This window comes from Dendropsophus ebraccatus, chromosome 13 (assembly GCF_027789765.1).
Source record: "Dendropsophus ebraccatus isolate aDenEbr1 chromosome 13, aDenEbr1.pat, whole genome shotgun sequence".
NCBI classification, from domain to species: Eukaryota; Metazoa; Chordata; class Amphibia; order Anura; family Hylidae; genus Dendropsophus; species Dendropsophus ebraccatus.
The window spans coordinates 71,508,949-71,533,078 of record NC_091466.1 but is presented as its reverse complement, the minus strand read 5'-3'; the positions used below and the strand labels follow the sequence as shown (position 1 = coordinate 71,533,078).

Below are 24,130 nucleotides of genomic sequence, written 5' to 3'. Positions count from 1 at the left end.
AATATCTCTCCTGTGCAACATCTCACTAAGATCTGATAGTACGGCTGTAAAATGAAATGGATATTATTTGCCTCCCGCGTCTCCAGGCGATATATAAACATTTCATGGACTTTTTATGTACAATTTTACTTTTCCTAGAATAATAGTTCGGTCTTTGTCTTTCAAATCTCGGAGGTCATTGTAAACGGTGTCGATGATAATTCCAAATTGGAGGCGATGCGTTATTTAGGTCCACCCAAAGACGAGGGATGAATTATTCATTGGCTTAATATCAGTACTGAAACCACAAAAACAGAACAATAGAATTCGCCCCTCTTTGTACAAATCACCTATACCACCCTACACAGGGAGCTGTGCACCTCATAAAGCATGCCCACAACACTTTCATAGAAGTCAATAAAAAAAGAGACCAGAACAGGATCTAGAAGATGATGAGAATAACTCTGCTCTTCATTTCCCTCTCTGCACAAATAATCTCCTCCTCCCTACACAGTGTCCTGTGCTGATAACACAGCATGCCCACAACACTCTTCCATAGACGTTAATATGAAAGTTGACCAAAACAGAGGGTAGGAAGTAATAAGAGCAGGTCCACTCTTTCTTTCCCTCTCCAGATGGCCTCCTGCTTCCTACACAGTGAGCTGAGCATGTCACACAGCATGGCCACAACATTCCTTCATTGAAGGCAATGGAAAATAGACAAGAGCAAGGGCTAGAAGATGATGGGAGCAACTCCGATCCTCCTCCTTCTTTCTGCACTATGAGAACACTTTCTCATAGAAGTGAATGAGTTATTTTCTTGTATGCTGTCAAGCAATTCTCTAAACTGCTGCAAAATAGTTGTCTCCCTCGCCCTATAAGGAAATAAGAACTGAAAAATATAAGCAGGTTGAAAAAAATGCATATGCCAAGGTGTGTGCATGAAGTAGGATGCCTATAGTTATGTATTATAGAGCTGTATATATATATATATATATATATATATATATATATATATATATGGTGCCTCAGTACATATTTTCTCTGCTAAAAGTACTGCTTAATGGCTGGTTCTCTCATAGTTTAAAAAAAAATAGTAGACCTGTATGCTGGAGAAAGAATTCACAATTCGAAAATAGCACATAGTACTTAATGCCGCCATATGGTGCCGCGATACATATTTTCGCATTGCTTAAAAAAAAAAAAAAAGACGCATTGCATTGAAATACTATAATAATTTTTTATGGTATGTTCTTCATAGGGAAAGAAAAAACTTAAGATAAACAAAATACTGCTATAGGGTACAAACACACTGGGCGTATCCGCAGTGGATTTCTTGCTGCGAATTCACATTGAGATCCTGCCCTGTACAGTCTATGGGCAGACAAACATGCAGCAGGATGGACATCCCGCTGTGAATATTTCAGCAACACAACCCCACCCCGCCACCGAAGCGTATCGATCAATGGGTCCTCGCTTTGGCTTGCTGTGGGGTTTCCCGGCACATCCCGCTCGGGGTCTATCATTTAGGCTACGTGCGAAACATGTTCGCCATCTTAAAAGCTGCCATATTGGATCAAGGGCAGTTATACATGGTAGTCATGTGGCATATCAAAAAACTAAGAATAGTCTCAGCACAATCAGATCTGCAATATCGCATTTGGTTTAAGAGATATAACACAGAAATTGGCTTTGTGTTCAGCACCATGGACAGCACATCAAACCCGTGAAATAGCTGCATTGTTGCAACTTTCCATGTTGATATATTTAAACTTTACTTGTGCTTTACAAGGCTAAGCAGTGAGTTAAAACGTTGCACCATTGTTCACATTTTTCCATATGCCTGGAGTACCGTAATTGTTCCTTAACATACAATATATACATATTTAATGGATGGGAAATAAAACTAAGAGATACTACAGTGCTCTTGTATTTACTTAAGCGGGAATTGTTGTATTCTATTCAGGATGATGGAGGCATTGTACGTTCTACCATTTTTTTACAATTCCTCGAATTATTGTTGGATTCCAGACGTATGGTATGTACAGTACGAGTCCAACGTTCCTTTTCATCAATCTCTGAATAGAATAATAAGACTCACGAAAGAGGACAACGCTTGGATTTATGTTTACGGGGGAATTTTTTTTTTAGGGGAACTGGCACTTTAAAGACATTACGGCCCTTCAGAAACATTAACCTAGATGTGAACTTTACTGCTGACGTCTTTTTTTTTTTTTTTTCGCCTGAACAGGAAGATAAAGAAGTCATTTTGGAATAGACGGGATAGCTTTTCCTGTCTACAATGCCAGACAGAGATTAATGACCTGCAAAGTGTAAGGTTTTTAAATTAATGTTACTTATTACAACCATGGCTCCAAGACAAAAAGAAAGTCATCAGCGGGGACACCACCACCCACTAATTGATTCGAGAAGTTTGCTTTATAAGTATAAGCACTTTCTAGTGTTCCCTGACTACGCCGGAGCCGGGGCTGTGTGACAAGTGTGACAAGCAGTTAAGCCCCAAAGCTCTTGTTTGCTGTTACAAGTGAATAGCAATGTCTTCTCACAGAATCAATCTCGGGGATGTAGTTGGTATGTTAGTGAACCCAGAGGCGCGTTGCAAATAAAATAGCGTATTTAAGCATTCAGCAAAACAGATGAGAAAAGACAAGTCTATGAGCAATGACAAGTCCAAGATACATCAATAGTTTATGGAATGGCAAAAAAACAAAACAAAAAAAACGTCATCAATGTAGAGCGTTTGTTAGATAGAGGGCTGTGGATTATACACATCCATGTCCTGAAGAGTGACTACAAATAATAGATCTTTAGGTATTTTGTTCATTTTATGGTGCTGCACAGAGATTATCATCACTCACTTCGGTCCCTGTCCAAATTGGAATTTACAAATTAAACTCTTCCCACCCTACCCAAACTTAAATTTTTGTCCCAATAATATTTTTGCAAAACAGATAAGAAAAAAACAAGACAGATTAACTAGTCTATGAGCAACGACAAGTCCAAAATACATCAATAGTGTATGGCATGGCAAAAAGGAAAAAACGTCATCAATGTAGCGGTTCATAAAGGGTTTGTTATATAGAGGGTTGCGAATTATGCATATCCATGTCCTGGAGAGTGACTAGTAACAGATTTTAATGATCTTTAGTTATTTTGTTTATTTTTATACATTCAAACTATTTTATGGTGCTGTACAGAGATTATCATCAATCACTTCGGTCCCTGTCCAAATTAGGACTTACAAATTAAACTCTTCCCACCCTACTCAAGTTTAAATTTTTGTCCCCATAATATATCAATTATATAAGAGCATATTGTTTTTGGGACAATTTGTACTTTATACTGGAACCCTTAAAGGACAACTCCCACAAAAATTTTTTTTTGCTCATTTAACACACATTACAAAGTTATATAACTTTGTAATGTGGTTAAATACCCGGCCTGGCCCCCTTCCCCCACTTTTGGACCCCCGACCCCCCACCCCGGAAGTTAAAGAATGTATACATTACCTATTACGATCGTCACGGTCCTCTTCTCCGGGGCGGCATCTGGTGACGACGACGTCAGAGCCGGGGGGCGGTCCGGTCTTCTTCCTCCTCGGCGTCTTCATGCAAAGTGAATGGGGATGAAAAGGCTGCTGGTGCACATGCGCACCAGCAGCCTTTTCATTGGCTGGAGCGCATCACATGGCTTCCAGCTTGCTCAGCCCTGATTGGCTGAGCTTGCTGGAAGCCATGTGATGCGCTCCAGCCAATGAAAAGGCTGCCAGTGCGCTTGCGCACCGGCAGCCTTTTCATCCCCTGGACCCGGAAGTCGGAGACATCGCTGGATGGCGGACGGCGGCGACGGAGAGGCGGACGGCGGGCGAATCGAGTGGCGATCGTCACCGGAGAGATGGTGAGTATGGTGTCTGTGTGTGTCTGTGTTTTTTTTTTTTTTGGGGTCCCGCGGGAGTTGTCCTTTAAATTTACCATGTAATGTAACAAGTAACAAAGATACAGAAAAAAATACAGTATACCCAGCAGCTAAAAGTAATAGAAAGTCGTGCAAATATATTTTGTCTTCTGATCCACCAAGCTAATATTTGATCTGTTTTTGTCTTGCAGATCCCCCTGCTGTTGAGCCAACCTTTCAGGAAATCAGACAAGGCCTAGGCACCAGCGTCACCATGAACTGTCGGGTGTTGAGAGCTTACCCTACCAGGGTTCTTATGTATGAATGGAGGCTTGGGAGCAAACTATTAGAGAAAGGACAATTCGACTCTCAAGATTTCACGGAGCTGACTGTGAATATCCACGCCAGGGAAAACTATGGGACCTACAACTGCAGCATTATTAATGAAGCTGGATCTGGACGGTGCAGTTTTCTTGTCACAGGTAATAATCCCCATAATACCAAAGTCTGCGCATTAGGTGAAAGGTGTTATTTGGTTATCGGCGGCTGCCATGATTCTATTCCTATAATACCCAGTCATAGGTAGGTATGTAATAGGAGGTCAGTATTAGAACAGTACACTGCAACATATTAGTATTAATATACACATTAGTATTGCAGTGTACTGTTCACGCAATCGGGGTCCATCTCTCATTTACTGAACTTATTACATGGCTCGGTAATCGTGCAGCCAGGGCTGCCGGACTTTGCTTTGATCAGCTGTCGGTGGCACATCATCTATTGCATAGGGAGATGTATGGTTGATGGGCAATTATTTTTAAGGCGACTCTGTACCCACAATCTGACCCCCCAAACCAATTGCACCTTCGGATAGCTGCTTTTAATCCAAGATCTGTCCTGGGGTCCGTTCAGCAGGTGATGCAGTTATTGTCCAAAAAAACATCTTTTAAACTGGCAGCCTCGTGCCCAACGGCCGGGGCTTAGATTGTGTATGCATCAGGCTGGCACACCCTCTCTGTCCCTCCTCCCCGCCCTCCTTATCATTAGGAATGCTCTAAGCCCTGGCTGTTAGGCACAGGGCTGCAAGTTTAAAAGTTGTTTTTAAGCCTAATAACTGCATCACCTGCCAAACGGACCCCAGGACAGATCTTGGATTAAAAGCAGCTATCCGAAGGTACAAGTGGTTTGGGGGGGGACAGATTGTGGCTACAGAGTCTCTTTAAGCGGGTTAGACTTGAATGATCAATCAATAAACAAGCATTTGCTAATTTGTTTGCCCTATTACACAGCGGGATATCAGCCTGTTTGGCCAATAATTGTCCCTTCTAATAGAGTCCTTAAAGGGGTACTCCAGCGGGGGGCACTTTTTTGCTGGGACCGGGGAGAAGGTGGCCGAGGGAAAAGACATCCACTCATCTCCCCGGTTCCAGCGGCGGATCCCGCATCGCGGTGCTCTGGTGCCTGGTTCCCGGCTGCTTCCGGGTGTCTGACGTGGGCCCGAGACGTGACGTCTCAGCTCCTCTCAGCCACTCAGTAAAGGAGGCGGGATCCGTTTCAAGTTCGCTCAGACGTATCGTCTCGGGCCCGCGTAAGACACCCGGAAGCGGCCGGGAACCAGCCACCGGAACGCCGCGATGAGGGACCCGCCCCTCCCAGCAAAAAAGTGCCCCCCCCACTGGAGTACCCCTTTAAGAGTGGAGATGAGCAAACCTCAAGTTCATGTCTGGGTTTGGCGACTTCTCCAAACCTGAGCACAAAGTTGGTTGCCATCCTAGGGCTGCCAGGCAAATGCCTGAGTTAAATGCCAAGTGTTTGGGTTCGGAGAAGTTGCCAAACCAGGACATAAGCTTGAAGTTTACTCATTTCTTACTAAGGGGACTAAAAAGTAAAAAAATTATTTTTTTTTCAAATAAAGATTATCCTATAATAAAAATAAGTTTATGATCATGAAGGGTCTGACCACTAAGACCCTCCACCACTTTGAAAGCAGGATTTTTCTAAGCTTCCGTCAAAATGGACAGGTGGTCGGGCATGCCCACTCTTGGCCATGTCAATGTCTATGGAACCGCAAAAGGCAAGTGCAGCACTGACCTATCTTTGATTGCACCATACTGAGGAGGGGCAGCACCAATTGCTAATTTATTCCAATGAGAGATTGAGATTGTGGCGGTCAGATCTCCCCATTATCATATACTACATCCTGTGGATAGGCTATTAGTGTACCTCTTACCGCATAACCACAAATGTAAGTGTTTTTTTGCTCCACTCCTACGTTAACCCTGTCGTTCCATTTGCCGGGTGCCGGGTGTTGCCACCCAGTGCATAAGGACCTGCTCTTTGCATCCCAACCCCCAACAAGGGCAGTAACCCCTCTTTTTATTGCCCCCATGTTCTACTCTACTTTCAAACACCGAAAAAATTTCCTGAAAAGTTACAATCCAAACAAGTGAAATCTTTAGATAGAATAGAACCAATTATCTCCATACATATAACAGAAAGGAACTGAGGCTAATTCGGCAACGAAAACAGCATGATGGATGCATTGAAATATAATTTTTATTACCTGTAGTAAAAACTAAACTACAACATCAGGAGTAAAAAATACTACTGGAGACATTATCCTTGTCAGGAAATTGGATTTTTTTAGGGTCACTCCTAAATTATAACTAATATATAACATTATTTGGCGTCATTTGTTTCACTTGTAATTTGCGACCTAGCATGGAGACGGAATATCTGGAGGGATGTTTAGCATGATAAGCAATAAATTGAGAGCAATTAGGAGATAAATTGATGTTACATGTGGATAACAGCAGACTCCGCTGAAACGTATTAGCTCTGTAAAGAAAATTAATGATATGCTACAGCCGCTCGGCTCTAAATGATGGCGAGTTTTCTATGCTATTGTGGCACAGATACCATCTGCAGAACCCAGCCTTAAAGGGTTTGTACAGGATTAATAGAAACTTCTTCAGGAAGTTTTTCTTCAGGAATAGCGCCACCCATGTCGTCAGGCTCTGTGCGGTATTGCAGTTCAGCCTCATTCCATTTAGTGGAGCCAAGCTGCTATCCAGGCCAGGCACTATCCACAGGCACGTGTGGCAATTTTTTTTCCAAATTTTTGGTATAATAACTCTCATAGTGCAGTTTTCACTCTGGCCACTAAGCCTAATAAAAAGCTAATACTTCCTGTTTTTAGGACAGGAAAACTTTTCAGTAGTCTCCTTACTATTATCTCAGGTAGGAGTACAATGTAAAGTGACAACACTTTAGTAAAACTTTGGATTCCATGCATAATTCAGTCCAGGAACGTGCTTGTAATCCAAATCACTCGTATATCAAAGCAAATTTTCCTATAAGAAATAATTGAAACACCCAAAAATAGGTTAGGTGTTCTGGATCAATAAAGGACACTGTATCAGTAAAGAAGGAGTTAATCAGTTAACTCTCCCTCCACACACAACTCCCCAGGTGGTTGCAAACCTTATGGTGCTGGTGCTAGTGCTGGCTGCCTGGGGCAGCTATGGTTGAAGAGGTTAATTCAGGGGTCAGAGGGAAGCAGCGGTGACACGGACGAGCACCAGAGGAGAGCCTGAAGGCGTCTGATCACCAGCAGACGTGATCAGGTAGCAGTGGGTTGAAATAACAGGGCTTTCTACCAAGTACAGGGTCAAGATGGGCACACAGGGGCACTTGTATTAAGAACTTTTTTCCAGGATGCCGAGAAAAGCTGGATCCAATCCTGGGAAACTTCTCCCAGTTTCCCAGGATTGGATCCAGCTTTTCCCCAGTACCCGGGGTGGAGCGGCAGGGAGTGGGGCAGTTCTGACAGGCAGCCGACTTGACGAGCGGAGCACTGATCAAAAGAATATATAGGAGCTGTACACAGCTGTATACAGTTTAGGCCCCCTAGTGGTGGAACAGGAAGAAAAGAAATTGATCATTATAGTAAAGTCTCAGTTCTCACTTAGGCTGGAGATAGGGCTTCTTTTATCTTTGGATATTTTTTTTTTTGTCCCATTTCTAAAACTTAATAGAAGTTACATAGAAAGGTTATGAAGGAAACTTATTTTGGGGGGGGGGAAAAATCACACATTCCAGGATCGTGAAGATGCATTTATCACTGTGAACATGAAGTGGTGGGGATTGTTGTTCGGTGACTGTGTGCTCCGCAGGTCTCTATAGACTGACGAAGGAAAAGAAGGAGAAAGAGGGGAGATCTTCAGCTCTGCCTTAAGCATCACCACTTCCCAGCTGATCAAACTGAGTGTGTTAGTCTCCTTGTCAGGAATCACACCAGCACTGTAGAGCTGCAGGCATTTCTAATATGCTAAACAAGGACATGTTTTCTGTAGAAAGTCATTTTTTTCGCTTTGATCTTGAGTTTAATTCAGACTTTCGGAGTAACTGAAGGTTAAGCAAATCTAAAAATACATCCTCATTATGCTAAGGTGATTCAGAGGCGCGGGTGGATTATTGGACTCTTGTAGACTTTGACTTACATGCTCTCGACTGCATTGGGTACCTGGTATAATCAGATTTTGTAGGACTTCGAGTTCACATTTGCTTTGACACTTGCACAAAGTAAAGTCATGAAGCACTGATCCTATCCTCTGTATAAAGAGATGCTCCACCCACAGGATACTGTTATATCCAGCTTATTTTTTTATACCAGGGTTGCACAATCGGGCTATGTCATCAAATTTCACTAGTACAATGGGTTGCAACTAGAGATGAGTTAACCAGATTCGGGTTCGAGTCCATCCGAACCCGATCGTTCGGCATTTGATTAGCTGGGGCTGGTCAACTTGGATAAAGCCCTAAGGTTGTCTGGAAAACATGGATACAGCCAATCATCTCATCTCTAGTTGCAACAAAGTTGGCCATACGATTTCAATATTTGACCAAACATTTGTCCAGCCAACAGCCATCTTTCCCAACATTCCTATACACATGCATGTTCGAAAACAGCCAGTTCAGACGCTGGCTTATCCTACCCAGAACAATAAGGGTTGGATGGCAAAAATCCAACAGAACCGACCCTTCTCCGTACTGACATCATCTAATGGAGTTGAGAGGCCACCAAAAACTTCGGCCATGACTTTAGTATTAGGTGTATGGACACCTTTAACCTACTAAAGTGTTTTCATTTATAATATTTATTGCATATTAACATAAATGTCTGTGAAGCGGGGACTCCTACCTTTTGGGATAATACATTCCCCTACGTGCTGGGCAAGATAGAGAGAAAGCAATTGAGCCCTTTAATTTCTTTATATTGGGAAACTGGTGGAAAGATAGCCACCATAGTCATAAAAAGTAGAATACACAAGTAGAACAAAAGCTTATTGTATAACAATGGCGTGTCATGTTGCACATGGGCACTTTTGGGGAAAATGGGGTCTCCTACTTATTCGGCATGAAAGATATTGGAAGTTAAATCTTTTTTATGCCCGTTTATAGGGAGGATGGAGAAAAGATGGATTTTCCCCTAGTCATAAAAAATATATAAAATATAGAAGTAAAATAAACAGATACAGTTTAACACTAGTGTGTTGGTATGTGGCACATAGGCCTCCTGGCCCCCTTTAAGTGTCACTGCCGTTTCAAAAAACGATTGACATATCATAGAGACATCTCAAATGTTTTGATAAGTCCCGGTCTGAGTGTTCAGATCCGTAACGATCATGAGACCGGCCCCCAGTGTGACAAAACCCCTCCCCTCTGTGATGCGGCTCCATTAGAATGAGGAAAGCAAAACGTCACACTGGGGGCAGGCGGGCCCACCTCCAGTGCTTCAGGCCAGGCTGGTGCCCGGGAATAGATTGGTGCCGTACACGGGAACCAGACCGCAGTTCAAAAAAAGGACCACAGCACCCCCACCCCAGATGGTACATTCACTTTAAGCTGTCCACACAACTTTATAACTGGCCAAACATTTGTCAACTGTAACTTCTGATTCCCCTATACCCATGAATGCCAACTCCACCAATCTCCACCAATAATGTGTGTTCTAAAGGCACTAGGTGCGACACTGTACCCCTGTGTCAGAGCCATATGTTTTAGGAACAAGTGAGGTACGTTACTTTCTTTAGAAAATAAGCCTCGTTTTGTGGGTCTCCATGCGGCCCATTACAAAAGCTTTTAAGTTAGACCTGATCAAGTGTTATATGGCAGATCCCGCTCAGCGGCATTTTCCCTTTCAATGTATTCAATTCTTAGTGCGTCCCCGTAAAAGTCCTTACACTCTGTGATTTTAAAATAATATTTCCCAGTAATTTACTGCGGTAAGAACTCAATGCTTTTACCTTAATAGTGCATTACATTTTCATCAATTTAGAAGTAATGCAACTAATTCAATTGATGGATGGCAAAGACGACGCTCAAAAGAGGCCACATTATCTCAATTATAGTGTCCAGGAATAAGTGTGTTTTCATACACGTCCATTTACACCCAAATCACCCATAGACCGGCAAACAAGTAAAGACCAAAAGGTTATACGCATCAGTACAAAAAAACTGTATAAACTATTGGTACCTCAAAACAAACAGAAGTTTATGATATATCTTCACGTTGCAGCGGCCTGTAGAACCCCGTACCATGCCTGTACTAGAGATGAGCGAACCGGCCGAGGTTCAGGTTCGTATGAACCTGAACTCTCGACTTCTGATTCCCGCTGTCTGCCCGCTCCGTGAAGAGGGTGGATACAACCTTCAGGACCGCCTGGAAAACTGGGATACAGCCACAGCCATAGGATGTATCCCAGTTTTCTAGGCAGTCCTCAGGCTGTATCCACCCTCTCCACGGAATGGGCAGACAGTGGGAATCAGAAGCCGAGAGTTCAGGTTCATACGAACCCGAACCTCGGCCGGTTTGCTCATCTCTAGCCTGTACAGATATGTGTTTGGTAACTGTGAGTCCATCTAGTGCATGGATAGGGAACCTTCGGCCCTCTAGCTGTTGCAGAACTACAATTACCATCATGCCCGGAAAGCCAAAGCTGATCTAGTGTAATTTAGTAAGATGTATATAGACAGAAGGGGGAGGAGGCGGTGCAGCTGCAGTTTCTCTTTCTCTCAATGAGTGTGAGGGGGAGGAGCAGCAGGCAAAGACAACTGATTGGCCAAAACATACAGCACCTCCCTCTGACTTCACACCAGGAAGGGCCGCCCACTCAGCAAGCATGGAAAGAGGAAATGTGCAGATAGAAACCAGCATAGCCAAAAGAAAAATACCTAAAATCTAACCACAGTATGTGATTTTTATCTCTCTTCTTCTTCTTAATGATAGAGACACTTAAAGGGGGACACATCTGATGAACATGTCCAAAATTGCCTATAAAATGCTGTCAGGTCACAATTGGTAAGAAATGACAGAGAGTGCTCACAAGAGTTTAATTTTTCTTAGTTGTCTGGCCAATCACAGGACAGTAGCTACTCCTCTCTCCTATGCCATGACATAGTGCTGGTCAAAATGTACTGAATAGGAAGCCACTGGGCTGGTGATGATCTACAATGTATTTGAAGCAGGGCTTTCTTAACAGCAAAGCCTCCCACTTTCCTTTGCTGTAATTTGTCCTGCTCTGTCTGTTGCTAGAGACAGATTTTGCCTGGCAACAGGCAGAAGACAGTAGATTGCAGAAAAGTGAGGCACCAAGTGGGCAAAATTTTACAGCTATTGTTCTAGAGCAGGGATGGGGAACCTTTAGCCCTCCAGCCGTTGCACAACTACAATTCCCATCATGCCTGGACAGCCAAAGCTTTAGCTGGAGAGCTGGAGGGCTAAAGCTTCCCCATCCATCATTTTTATTATTATTATTTTATTATAAATTTCAAACATATAACAACATAGAATCCAAATTCTTATACCAAAAGCCATATCCGATTACATTATCACAGAAATTTCAACCCCCCCCCCCCCCCCAAAAAAAAAAAAAAAAAAAAACATCCCTCCCACCTAAAACCAAAAAAAAAAAAAAAAATCCCACCCGCATCTCGGGGCCCAAGCACGCCGGGAAAAAAAAGAAGAAGAAAAAAAGAAAAAAGAAAAAGGCACAACAACTAAGACGATAACAACAAAAGGTTCCCCATCCATGCCCTAGAACAACAGCTGTAAAGTTCCCCATTCAGAAATATGTCAGGCACCACGCTGGCTATCAAATGGAAGGAAATTGTTGAAATGACACTGACTATTTTTACATTTTTAAGTAAATTAACCAATTGCATTAATGTGTATAAATATATAACATTGATCCATTGTATGTTTTTTGTTTTTGTTTTTTAATTTAGGAAAGGCGTATCCCCCTGAATTCTACTACGATACCTACAACCCACTATGGCAAAGCAAAGCCAGTGTCTACTCCTACAGTCTACAGTGGACTCAGATGAACCCAGACGCCGTGGACCGAATCCTGGCCTACCGCTTAGGACTTAAGCAGGTGAACCCTTACACTACAGAATACAATAACAATTTAATGAGCGCATTATTTGCTTGTCTTGAGATCGTAAGGCGTGTTCTAAAGCCTTGAAAAACATTCTGGAAAGGGTAATCATTCCTTCTTACTCGCCGGGAATTGATTTTTTAGTTACGGATGTGCTGCGCGGAGCAGGAGATACGACGGGCAGGTTTGCAATTTAAAGGCCTAAAAATTTAATTACGTTTTAAGATTAACTTCCATCTGAAGGAACTTGTGTAGAGATGAAAGCATACTTGTAAGATACAAGACAGGTACACTCAGATACAGATCATTTATTTTATGCATGCAGATTCGCCCTCTGTTCTTCACGCCGTATACAATACAAGGCAGGGCGGCTTCTCGTGTCGAGTCTACGATCATTATTCTGGAGGACGCTTGTCAGGTTGATTGCTGTAGGCTCCAAATAATAAAATAAGATAAGGACTGGAAGAGACTTGCTCCAATAAAATAAGATCCTTGCTACTTACTTAAATACCTAGCTAGGGGTTGTGCACTTAAAAATGAAAAATAAAAAAAAAATTCTACACCCTCTTAGGAAACACCCTTTTAGTTATTCGAGAGGATTCAGAACCCTTATCTCTAGGTGGAATAGGAGCTACAAAGAGCGTCTCTGTCTCTGGAGGACCTGTCTTGTCCTGGATATTCAAGATAACGCATTAGCATAGACAGGGGCGTAACTAGGAAGGGCTGGGCCCCATAGCAAACTTTTGATTGGCCCCCCCCCCCCTCTCCCCTATCCCACTTCAGTTAATCCACTTTTGTTAGCTCTTTGCCCACTAGATAGCATATGTTAGGCATCTCCCCTGGTTTCTCCCTCAGTAGATAGGGCCCTCCATGGTAGACATCTCCCCTAGTGTCTCCCGTGGTAGTCATCTAACCTTGTATCCCCCCATGTTGCCTAAAATAGACATCTCCCCTATTATCCTACCCTCCCAGTATATTGTGTCCCCCATGGTAGACATCTTCCTTGTAAGTATAATGAAAGCTCAGGAGGCCCAGTGAATTGCAGGGATGGGCCCCCTAATGTGGTGGGCCCTGTAGTGCGTGCTATGGCTGCTACAGTGGTAGTTATGGCCCTGAACACAGAAAAACATTAGCTACCCCAGGTTAGAAGCCATCTCCTGGGTAATCCAAATCAAAAATGGCAGAAAAGTCCAAAGTTTCATGGATCATTAAAAATTCAGGCTTTATTCAAAAACATCCTAAAAGTTCACATACAGATTAACAACACGCCAACGTGTTTCTGGGAATAGTACCTTATTCATGGCCCTGATTAAGGGGCTAGACTCCAAAACGTGTCAGCATGTTCCATGGAGCTGTGGACTTTCCTGCCATTGTTGATCATCAAGATAATCTATTGATTTAAATGGGCATTGTGTAATACTTAGGTTCTCCTGTGGTGGCACTGCAGGGAAAGTTTCCTCTTACTTTGAGGTGTTTGTAAATAATACAGTGTCAAGAAATACTAATACTTATGAATTGTACAATTGTGTGTCCCATTGGCCCGTGGCAACCAATCAGGTCACATCATTAGGGAAAGTTTTAAAGGAGACCTGATTGGTTACCATGGATAACTCCTTCCACTTTTCATTTGCGTTTGTTTAATAGATAGATAGATAGATAGATAGATAGATAGATAGATAGATAGATAGGAGATAGATAGATAGATAGGAGATAGATAGGAGATAGATAGATAGATAGATAGATAGATAGATAGATAGATAGATAGATAGATAGATAGATAGATATTAGAGCGTTATGGGCAGTTTACAGCACCAGGTTGGTTTTACTCTACATTTTAGGTAAAAAAGTCTCTGAGCTTCCAGTTCCACCAGGAACGTTGATGTGAACATTGTTCTGTGACATTTCAATTCTCTGAGCGGAGAGCCAAGGAGAACGGAGGCGCCCTATACCTTTCATTGAGGTGCTGAGGCAGGCGGAATTTTGATCGGAGTCTGCGACGGGGATTCCACTCAGAATTTCGGCACTGATTCATCAGTGTGAACTGACCGTAAAATGGAATGTGTCATCAGACAATGATCTATTGTTTAAATCCCATTTTTATAGTAAACTTTTTTTTAATTTATTTTGTGATGTTTTTTCTAATCTTCCATTTTAGTATCTATATTATAAAATAATCCTGAAATCTGGGCGGCTAAGACTTCTGAGGTTGCCAGGTTTTCACACAACCTTCCCTCTACAGAGTTTGGTTCCCCTGCAAAAATGCTCGAGTTTAATTACTCGAACCGAGCACTCGAGTAGCGGGAAATATTTGTCTCGAATAACGAGCACCCGAGCATTTTAGTACTCGCTCATTACTATTCCTGTATTGTCTGTGCCGATAAGTAAGAGACTGCTGGAATATAAACTTTTCAGCATTAAGCTACGACCATACAATGTCTTTTTTTGGCTGTTTGATGTTTTGTTTTTTTGATGGTGGTCATTTTACATCCAAATAACGGCCACTGTTTCAAAATAATGCCCATTGCTTTGAGATAGCAGACAGTAGACGTCCCAACAAAAAAAAAAAATTGTCAAACAGCCCAAAAAATGTTGTGTGCTTGTAGCCTTACAGTGAACAGAGACACCAACAGATAAACAAAACAATGTATGAAGCTCACAGCCCAGCCCCTGCCCCCCCCCCCCCCATGTGGAATGAGCTCTTTCAAGGTCACAGAGGTTAAAGAGCATGCTTACAAATGTGTCTCGTACAACAGGGTCTTGAGATGTTCATTGTGTCTATGACCATAAGGCTTGCCATAAAGCATGTCAGTGAATGCTGTAAAAAAAAGAGCAGGTAAGATTGCCAGGAATGTGATAATTTAATAGTTTGGGCAATTGCACACGCGGCGATACCAAATATGTTTATTTATTTATTTTTATTTATAAAATTGGAAAAGGGGGGTGATTTAGACTTTTATTAGGGGAGGGGATTTTTTTTTTAACACATATACTAGAAACTAGAAGTCCCCCTGTGGTTAGGGTTATTTTCCCTGGGGTTAGGGTTATTCCCCCTGGGGACTTCTAGGATCACTTCTCTGATCTCTCATTGAGATCTATGTAGTATAAATATACTGCATAGATCAACGAGATAGGTGATCCATTGCTCTGGCTTGCTGCAGCCAGGAACAAGAGCAGCACGCCAGGATAGTCTGGTTTAGAAAATATGCAAAAACTGGTTCAGAAAAACTAGTAGCAAACACCCCATTAGGGTATTTAGAGTTGGGAAACACCCTCATTCGGGTATGTATCCATATTAAAGTAGCCCAGAGGTTGTATCTGATATTACATTTCAGCTCTATTGAAGTGAATGAGACTGAGTTGCAATGCCTCACAAAACCTGAAGGCCAGTGTGGTGCTGTTTTTGAAAGAAATAAGCCTTGTTTTCCTCATTGTGCATGACCACAATAAACAAAATACACCACAAAGGGCATTACTACTTGTTCAGGGATCTTGGTTCATGTGCCGCTGCCAGCCTCCCGTCATGACCTAATTTTCTCGATGCAAATATTTAGTATGACATTGTCATGTGATAACCTTTAGTGACATCTACTGCTGATAAAATCGGGTTATTTTATTAGCTTGTAACCTAGTCCAAAACATCATAGCAAGTAAGCAAAATAAAAGTTAAAGGACATATCTACAACCCCCACGGGGACTCATAAACTGTGACCTTCTTAATGGAATCACAAAGGAACTCAAGGATTCCCTGGTTGTATCTGTAGATTTCCGCAGAAATATGAGGCCATTACAGCAGAGGTGACTTTAGTCGTTCTATTGCTCTGTTTTCAGGGGTTTGTAGTTAACTATTATGAAGCTGATACACTATGTCATGACTGATGCAGGGGCTGAGAAGATGCGGCATGACATGGGGGTTCAAAGAGAAACGAAGAGAGGATGTATCATGCACCGCCCCCGAGGGTCTGCACTGGGCATAACATGGAGAGTTCCTCTAAGAAACTGTATGATAAGCATGGAGACTGTATAATAAGCATTTGCTGATATTCTGTTGAGCTAAGAGCCGAAAAAAACTTGAGAACTGGACATTGGGCACTTCTGGATTCGAGATGAGCGAATCAGATTTGTTTTGCTTCATACAGAGCAAATTGATCTGCGCTCATCTCCCTCAGTCTTCCGGTCTGCAGAGAAGGGATACTGCCCGGGACCCGCCTGGAAAACATGGATACGGACATAGATGTATCCATGTTTTCCAGGTTGTCCCCAGGCGTTTTCCTACCTCTGCAGACCGTCGGACTGAGGGAGATGAGCGCAGATTAGTTTGCTTTGTACAAAGCAAAACGAATCTAATTCGCACATCTCTAGTCTAGATAAAGACCCATGTGGTTGAAACGCAGCGCACTGTACAAGTTGTTGGAAATAAAGCTTAAATTCTGTACTCACCACAGATGCTGTAGAAGTCTTCATCTTGTTAAAGAGGTACTCCTAGCAATTTGTATTTTGAGTGTACAGCCGGAGAGGGGGTGGATATAGAAGTTGCCGGTCACTTACCTCCCCGGTTCCAGTGCCAGGTCCCAGATCGCGCTGCCCCGTTCTCCCGTCCGGCTGCCGCTTCCTGGTCTGAGCTGTGGCTTGAGACGTCACGGCAGCCGGATGGGAGAACAGGGTGGCGTGATCCGGGACTCCCTCCCCGGCCGTACACTCAAAATACACATTGCTCGGAGTACCCCTTTAAAGGGAACCTGTCACCCCCCGTGCCGGGGTGACAGGCTCCCGACCCCCCGTTAGAGACCCCTATACTTACCTCATCCCGCCGGGTCCCGCTTCTGGATTCGGTCGGGTCCCGGAGATCTCAGCCGCTGCAGCCCGATGCGCGCGCTGAGAGATGAGTCCAACACTCATAGAGAATGACGGAGCGCTGGACTCTCCTGTCATTCTCTATGGGTGTTGGACTCATCTCTCAGCGCGCGCGCCGGGCTGCAGCGGCTGAGATCTCCGGGACCCGACCGAATCCAGAAGCGGGACCCGGCGGGATGAGGTAAGTATAGGGGTCTCTAACGGGGGGTCGGGAGCCTGTCACCCCGGTACGGGGGGTGACAGGTTCCCTTTAAGGAGAGTCCGTCATAAAGACGTATAGAGACTTAAAGGTTATTCCTGCTCTCCTGGGAATTTTGGGAAGAAAGGATATACAAAATAGCTCTCACTGCTTTTAGGCAAAGTGATGTTCCTTCAAGTCAGTGTTTCAGACCATCTAAGAGTCTTAGAACATTGACTGGAGATCTATGCCAAGCCAAAAATCTCTCCAAAAGGAAAGAATTCCCCTCTGCAGACAGCTGTTTTGGGGTTGTAGACCTGATCCTTTAGGAAACCCAATAACTGGACGTCCTACATGGTGAAATCAGGTGAGCGAGGAGGCCATGCGGAAAGGCTGATCCCCCATGCCTTTGTGAAAGTCTCAATTTATGCAATCGAAATATCGTTACTGCTACAGCGCCATGCTTGTGTCACGTTCACCTCTACCGACAAGAAGTCGTAAATTTGGGGGGTTATCATTAAGATGGAGTACATAGGTTTTTATACAATGTTATTTTTTAAAGCTTTTATCACCAATAATATAGTACATTAGCTTGTATACAAGAGAGCTGAGCATAGGGCAAAAAGCTAGTCAAATATTCCGGGTCAGATAATCTATTCCTGCCTTATATATCCATTTGGCTTCTTCTCAGCACATAGTAATATTTCTCCATTAACCATGTTGGTGTTTTCGACATGTCTATTGCGTAAGTGCCGTGGAAATAGCTACGGCCTTCCTTGACCCTGCACCCTATTCTTTGTCATTGGAACAAGCGCTTCCACAAAGAATACATTAGCTACTCATGTTAATAGCAACACGACCTTCCATACGGTATTTACACGGACCCTTCTTTACTTCGAGGACTTGTTGATTTCTATACATTTTACTCCCACCAGATCGTTTTTGACCATTATGCCTTTCTTTGACTTTTTGAGCATTTTTTCTTGCCGCATAGAGTATACATATAGTTACTAAGTGCTTAAATGTTCCTTCGGTTATGTACTGTACAGTAATAGTGACTGCATTAACCTTCCATAATTCAGCCAGCGTCTATTACATTAAAGCTGAATACGACAAACTAAACATTTCATTTTATTTAATTTTTTTTTTTTAATTCATCCTGTCAGTGTTTTGTCAAGTAAAAGCGTCACGTGAAGACTTTTCTTTGGAGTAAATTAAAGCATTAACATGTGGCGGTCTCTAAATACCCAACAAACACAAAGCTTTTAGTACCCGTGCATTTCCCTTTGAATGTCTTCAGTAATGTAATGACAGAATATCGAAGGTGACATAATGTAGAAACATTTCATTACTGCGCACGAAAATATAGTTATGGCTAACACCGTGGAGAAAGCAGAATGTATGGACGTACTGTGCGCTTGTCAGACGTAAGAACATAAAGCTCCCCCTCGGATAGCAAGAAAAACAAGCTAAGGAATAATAATAGTAATAATAACAAAACATTACTATAAAGAAAATGAGGCCCCTGGGCAACAAGCAAAAAAACTTCCTTCCCACTTGCCATTTGAAGGTTGTTTTCGTTACTTTTTCAGCCTACATAATGTAGTCAAAAAGTGCCCAAATAATAAGCGGTATCCAAATAATAATGTGGAAAAGTTCACATAGTCCCATAATTCAGCTCACAAATAGTTGTCATTGGGTTGATACAGCATGTTCTGTCGATCATGGGTGCTTAATGGTGGTCAGGTCAAAGTGCAAGGTGTGAGGTTTTCAGGTGAACCAGGCACCCTCGGCTCTGCTGAGAAGGGGACACTTGGTTAAAGGGGTAGTGCGGTGTTAAGCATTTATTCACTAAATAACACACATTACAAAGTTATACAACTTTGTGATGTGTGTTATTTAAGTGATTGCCCCCCTTCCCCATGTTTCCCCCCACCCACACTAGACTCGGAAGTGTAGTGCATTATACTTACGTATTCGCTGTCGACTCCGGCCGCCATCTTGGGACGATCATGTCATCTTCAGGGGGCCACCCAGACCACTCCAGCCCTCCATCATGCCGGCCCCCCTCCAGCGCGTCATCAGCTGCTCAGCCGGGTCTAGCGTGGGTGGGAGGAAACATGGGAAAGGGGGACATTCACTTAAATAACACACATTACAAAGTTGTATAACTTTGTAATGTGTTTTATTTAGTGAACAAATGCTTAACACCGCACTACCCCTTACAATGCTCGATTTTCCCATTGACCTAAATGGGGTTCCTTACTTAAGCATTGAAACTCAACAGTAGTAGTCATGTTAAGTAGGGGACAGGGTAGCCCTGCTTTCTCCCCAACCATTGTCCTAAGTTACTTGAACAACCCACCATGCGTTACTGGCAGTCCCCGACTGGGTGAAGGTCCCTACACTGACTTGAGGCTTAGGGTATACAAGGAAGTCACAGACACCGGGTTAGAACCAGATAGGCAAGACTGGGGCAAAATTTATAACCAGAGAATAGTCACAGCACATGTCAGGGGGCAGAACTGGAGGGCAGCATCAGAACTAGACAAAAAAGCACACAAGCCGAGTAATGTTAAGTCTGAACGGTAAAGGCAGGAACAAGGCAGATGGTCTCAACCCAGGAAAAGCAGAGAACTAGGAAATTTACTAGGAAGAGAGACCAAACACAGGCAGCGGCCTGTTAAAATAGAGTGCCAGAGGGAGCATGGAAAGTTACAACAGAGAGTGGCCTATTGTCCAAGCTCCCTCATTTGGCAGCCTACCCCACTTCCAACCCTGATGACCAGCCCTGATCATCTTATGTTTGCTATCGGCTCTTTACTAGTTTTGAGCGTAATGTGGGGAGAGACGTATAAATGATCACTCGTCTTTCACACATTACTTGTAACACAGGAAGGTGGGCAGCCTTCAAGCAATTTATCGACAGATAAAAATGACCCGATCAGCCAACAAAGAAAAGTGTTTACCCGTTTGTTGACTGATCGTTCGTCCTAGAACGAATTTGGCCCACCAATTTCTAGTGGGTGTATAAATTTTACCTGGTGTTCCTTTAAGTGATATCTCATGTTTCAATCCTTTAATAAAATTCATAGAGTCAGCAGAGGATAGTCAAATGGGAATAGATTATCTGTCAATCCAACTATAAAAACATTATGAGTTTGTGTTTTTTTTTTTCCCTTTTATCCTCGGTATTCAAAAAATAAAATAATAAAAATAAAAAATAAAAATTCTAAGAAGGCAAATGGGAAAGAGTATGAACTCCTGTAGAACATTGTGAATTTTACATTAACGGGAAAAAAGTACATTTCTTTCTATTTCACCTTTGTATAAATGTTCTTTGCATTCTTATCTCCCTTCCTATCCGTTCTCTTTGGCAGCGCACACATGCCCACTCTCTCAAACTTGAAACTAATTTCAAAGTTGGCAGTATCAAGTCAGGTCATTATCTTGTTTTTACTTTTTTTTTTTTTTTTTACTTTTTTGCTCTCTCTTTGCTTTTGTACACCGAAACTTTATTATACTGCTTTGCTTGCAGATCGGTCTTTGATAATTTTAGATTCCGGGAGGCAAGGGATCTTGGCGCTTGAAAGCATTTATTTATTTTTTAAGCACAGGTCTTTATAGAGGGTATAAATCATTATGATACCTGTGGCAAACAGTCATCTGAAATGGTCTCACGTCCCCGGAGCTTTTAACGGCTCTGGCTCGATTTCCACAGGACAAAAATTTGCGGTGATAAATCTCTCAGTCTATTAGCTAAAGTGTGTTGGTTAAGAAGCCTAAATAAGGGCGACTAGCAAAAAGAAAATATATGTATGATATAGTGTGATAGAGAAAAGTGCACAGTAAGAAGGTAGGAAGAAAAACATGACATTTTTTAATTTTTCAATTTAAAAAAATTTGGGAAATTCTAAACAACCCTTTTTGATATTGACCATTGGTGCTTACATTAAATTATCTTAAATTTTTCATATTACAATCAAGTCCTTTGTATTTCCTGAGGCACAGCTTGCTTTTGAGCTATTGGCATAATACAAGCCGTGATAGAAGAGAGGTGGTCCCATAGCAATTTGTTTAAACTAAGCTCCACCTCATTATAAAATCAGATTTTGCCACCTAGGGCCAAAGGGCTTCATTCTGTTTTTCTCTTACATGCCCTTTCCACAACTTATTATTTGCTAACAGTGCAGTTACTCTATAGAGAAGACCTCTGTGCAGGTACAAAGGGGACCCAACCTGGACCTCTTCTCTCTAAGTGAGACTCAATGTAGCCCCACGGTCTGCTTGTATGGTACATAGGCCCTCGGCCATGTGCTTCATGCTGCAGAAGTGTAGAATAACTTGAATTTCATCAGAACAGAGATCTGTTAGGCCACAACCATAAAACCTCTTTTTTTTGGCTATTTGAGGGCCATTTGTTAGGACGGCCGTCATTTTGAACAGCCGTTATTTCAAAACAACAACCGTTATTCCACAAATGGATTTGTTGTTTTAAAATGACAAACATTATTTGGACTTGAATAAAAAGGCAGTCCAAAATAACGGCCATCAAGCGGCAAAAAAAAGATGCTGCGTGGTCGTGGCCTTATACAGTATATCAGTGTTTTCTGTACTGAAAAAAAGCTGTATCCTATTCTCCCCATTTCAGGTAAGACCAGAGCTGGGCTGGTTGCCAGTAGTGCTGTGGGGAGTTCTGATGCGGGCGCGCATTGATCTGCCCGCATCAGAACTCTGCAGGCCAAAAAATCATCCGGCCCCTACTGCAGTACCGGTCAGGATGATCTTTTCACGGAACAGCCGGTCTAATACGAGGTCTGAACAAAGCCTTAGACCTCATACAGTACTTGTATCAGAACAGACGACCCTAATAAAGTATGCAAGAATTTTTACATTACTACAAAGCTAAGATTTTAGGTAGACCTCCGGAGGACTTCATTCTGAGGAATAGCAATAGACGACTCTTTGGACAAATAATATTGTAAATTGGCCTTTCAAACATTACAATATACATGTATATCCTTGTGTTATCCTTGTGATATCGCGGAAGAGGCTCTCGTTTTCAACCTTCACGTCTTAGTTCATAATGAACTTCCCCCATTGGGCTTATGTCTCATTTTTAATGAGATGCCAATAATGATTTATGGTTTTCACCGGCAAATTGAGCCGATCATTGGTTTTTTCTTGTTTGCTGGCCATTTTTCAAATCTTGCTGACTCTCATGAGGGATCCTTTCAGCTTTAAGTGATTGCCCCTTTAAATTAAACAGCGATTCTATCCATTAAGATTGTTGTTTCTGCAATGTTCTGGGCTGTAGCATTGATAATTGATCGCCTAGTGGAACGTGACAGCGTCTATAATAATTATGAATTGTTATATGGATAGTTAATGCTGTGATGTGGAGGTATTTATATGTTATTATTTGCACGTGATGATGTAATAATCGGTCTCGTATACACGCAACAGTAAAAAAATAAAATAACTGATCAATTATTTGTATGTTATAACCTAAATTCTGTACGACAAAGAAATAGGAATACTACATTTTTGCAATCCCTTTTGGGGAATGGAAAAACAGATGCAATTGTGTGTATCCGTTTTGATCCGTTTTTTCATTGACTTCCATTATAAAAAAAAAACGGTTCAAAACACGTTTTTTTTTTTAAACGTGCACAAAAACATATGTGCCCTTATGTTTGTGTACCTTAAACACAAAAATAATTCTGATGGTGTTAATACGGCCCACTATTTGAACCTGCCAGGTCGCTCACTCATTGCCTGAGTGTCAGTCTCTCTACAGACTCTGCCTCTAGCCTCATGTTACCGATATTGTCTGCCTATGTTTGACCTTGCTCTGCTATGGGTTTTGTATCTTCCCTTTGCCCCTGGATTGCTGCTCTTCTATGTTTTTCATGGTTTTAATTTCTCGTCTGAACATCTTTACCTGACTACCGCCCAGTTCCATCATGACATTTGTGTCTCACTAACAGTCGGTGAATATTCTAGGGACTGCCAGCTCAAACTTGGCCATTCCAACCTTCCATGTAATGAACCCTTGTGAAGAACTGGCACATAAGTAAATTTATACAGGAGTAATTTACTGGACCTTTTTTCTCTAGCCTGTTGTACGATGATGTTCTGTGCACGGTAACACACTGCTTCCTGGTGTTCCTTAAGTTTTGACCCAGTGTGGTGGCAATAGATAAAAGTAGTGAGACCATGTGACGTAGCAATGTTTCAGTCCTGCCAGGACCTTCCTCAGGCTGTGCGGTCTCTGAGCTCAGAGACCGCACAGCCCGAGGAAGGTCCTGGCAGGACCGAAACGTTGCTACGTCACATGGCCTCACTACTATTATCTACTATTAGGCTATGTTCACACTACGTAAGAGACCGGCCGTTTCGTGACCCCGGCCGGATGATCTTTCCGGCCGCAGAGCTCTGATGCAGGCGCATCAGCGCGCGCCCGCATCAGAGCTTCCCATAGCGCACAGTGAAGCGAACAGCCGGAGCCACTCGCTTCACTGTGTGAACTGACAGGGCTTTCTGTCAGTTATTTGCTGCCCCATATGGGATCCTGGCCGGAGCGTGTGCGATGTGTATACGCTCCTGCCGGGATCCCATTGAAAGTAAGGCATTGTTCCCCCACGGCAAAAGTACGGCCGTTGTTGGCATCGGCAACAACGGCCGTACTTTTACTTAGTGTGAACATGGCCGTATACTGGTTGGAGAATATTTGTACCTATACACTGTGAAATAAATTATCTCA

General features: G+C 42.6%; 1 protein-coding gene across 4 annotated transcripts in view; it reads left to right on the top strand.

The window, feature by feature from the left end:
- Nucleotides 1-24,130, top strand: part of MDGA2 (MAM domain containing glycosylphosphatidylinositol anchor 2) — a 414,191-nt gene that overhangs the window by 367,154 nt on the left and 22,907 nt on the right. For all 4 annotated transcript variants that reach the window (XM_069949265.1, XM_069949264.1, XM_069949266.1 and 1 more), the window contains 2 exons: nucleotides 4,107-4,376; nucleotides 12,184-12,332. In XM_069949265.1, the coding sequence (XP_069805366.1) occupies nucleotides 4,107-4,376; nucleotides 12,184-12,332 (419 nt within the window). The remainder of the gene's footprint in view (nucleotides 1-4,106; nucleotides 4,377-12,183; nucleotides 12,333-24,130) is intronic.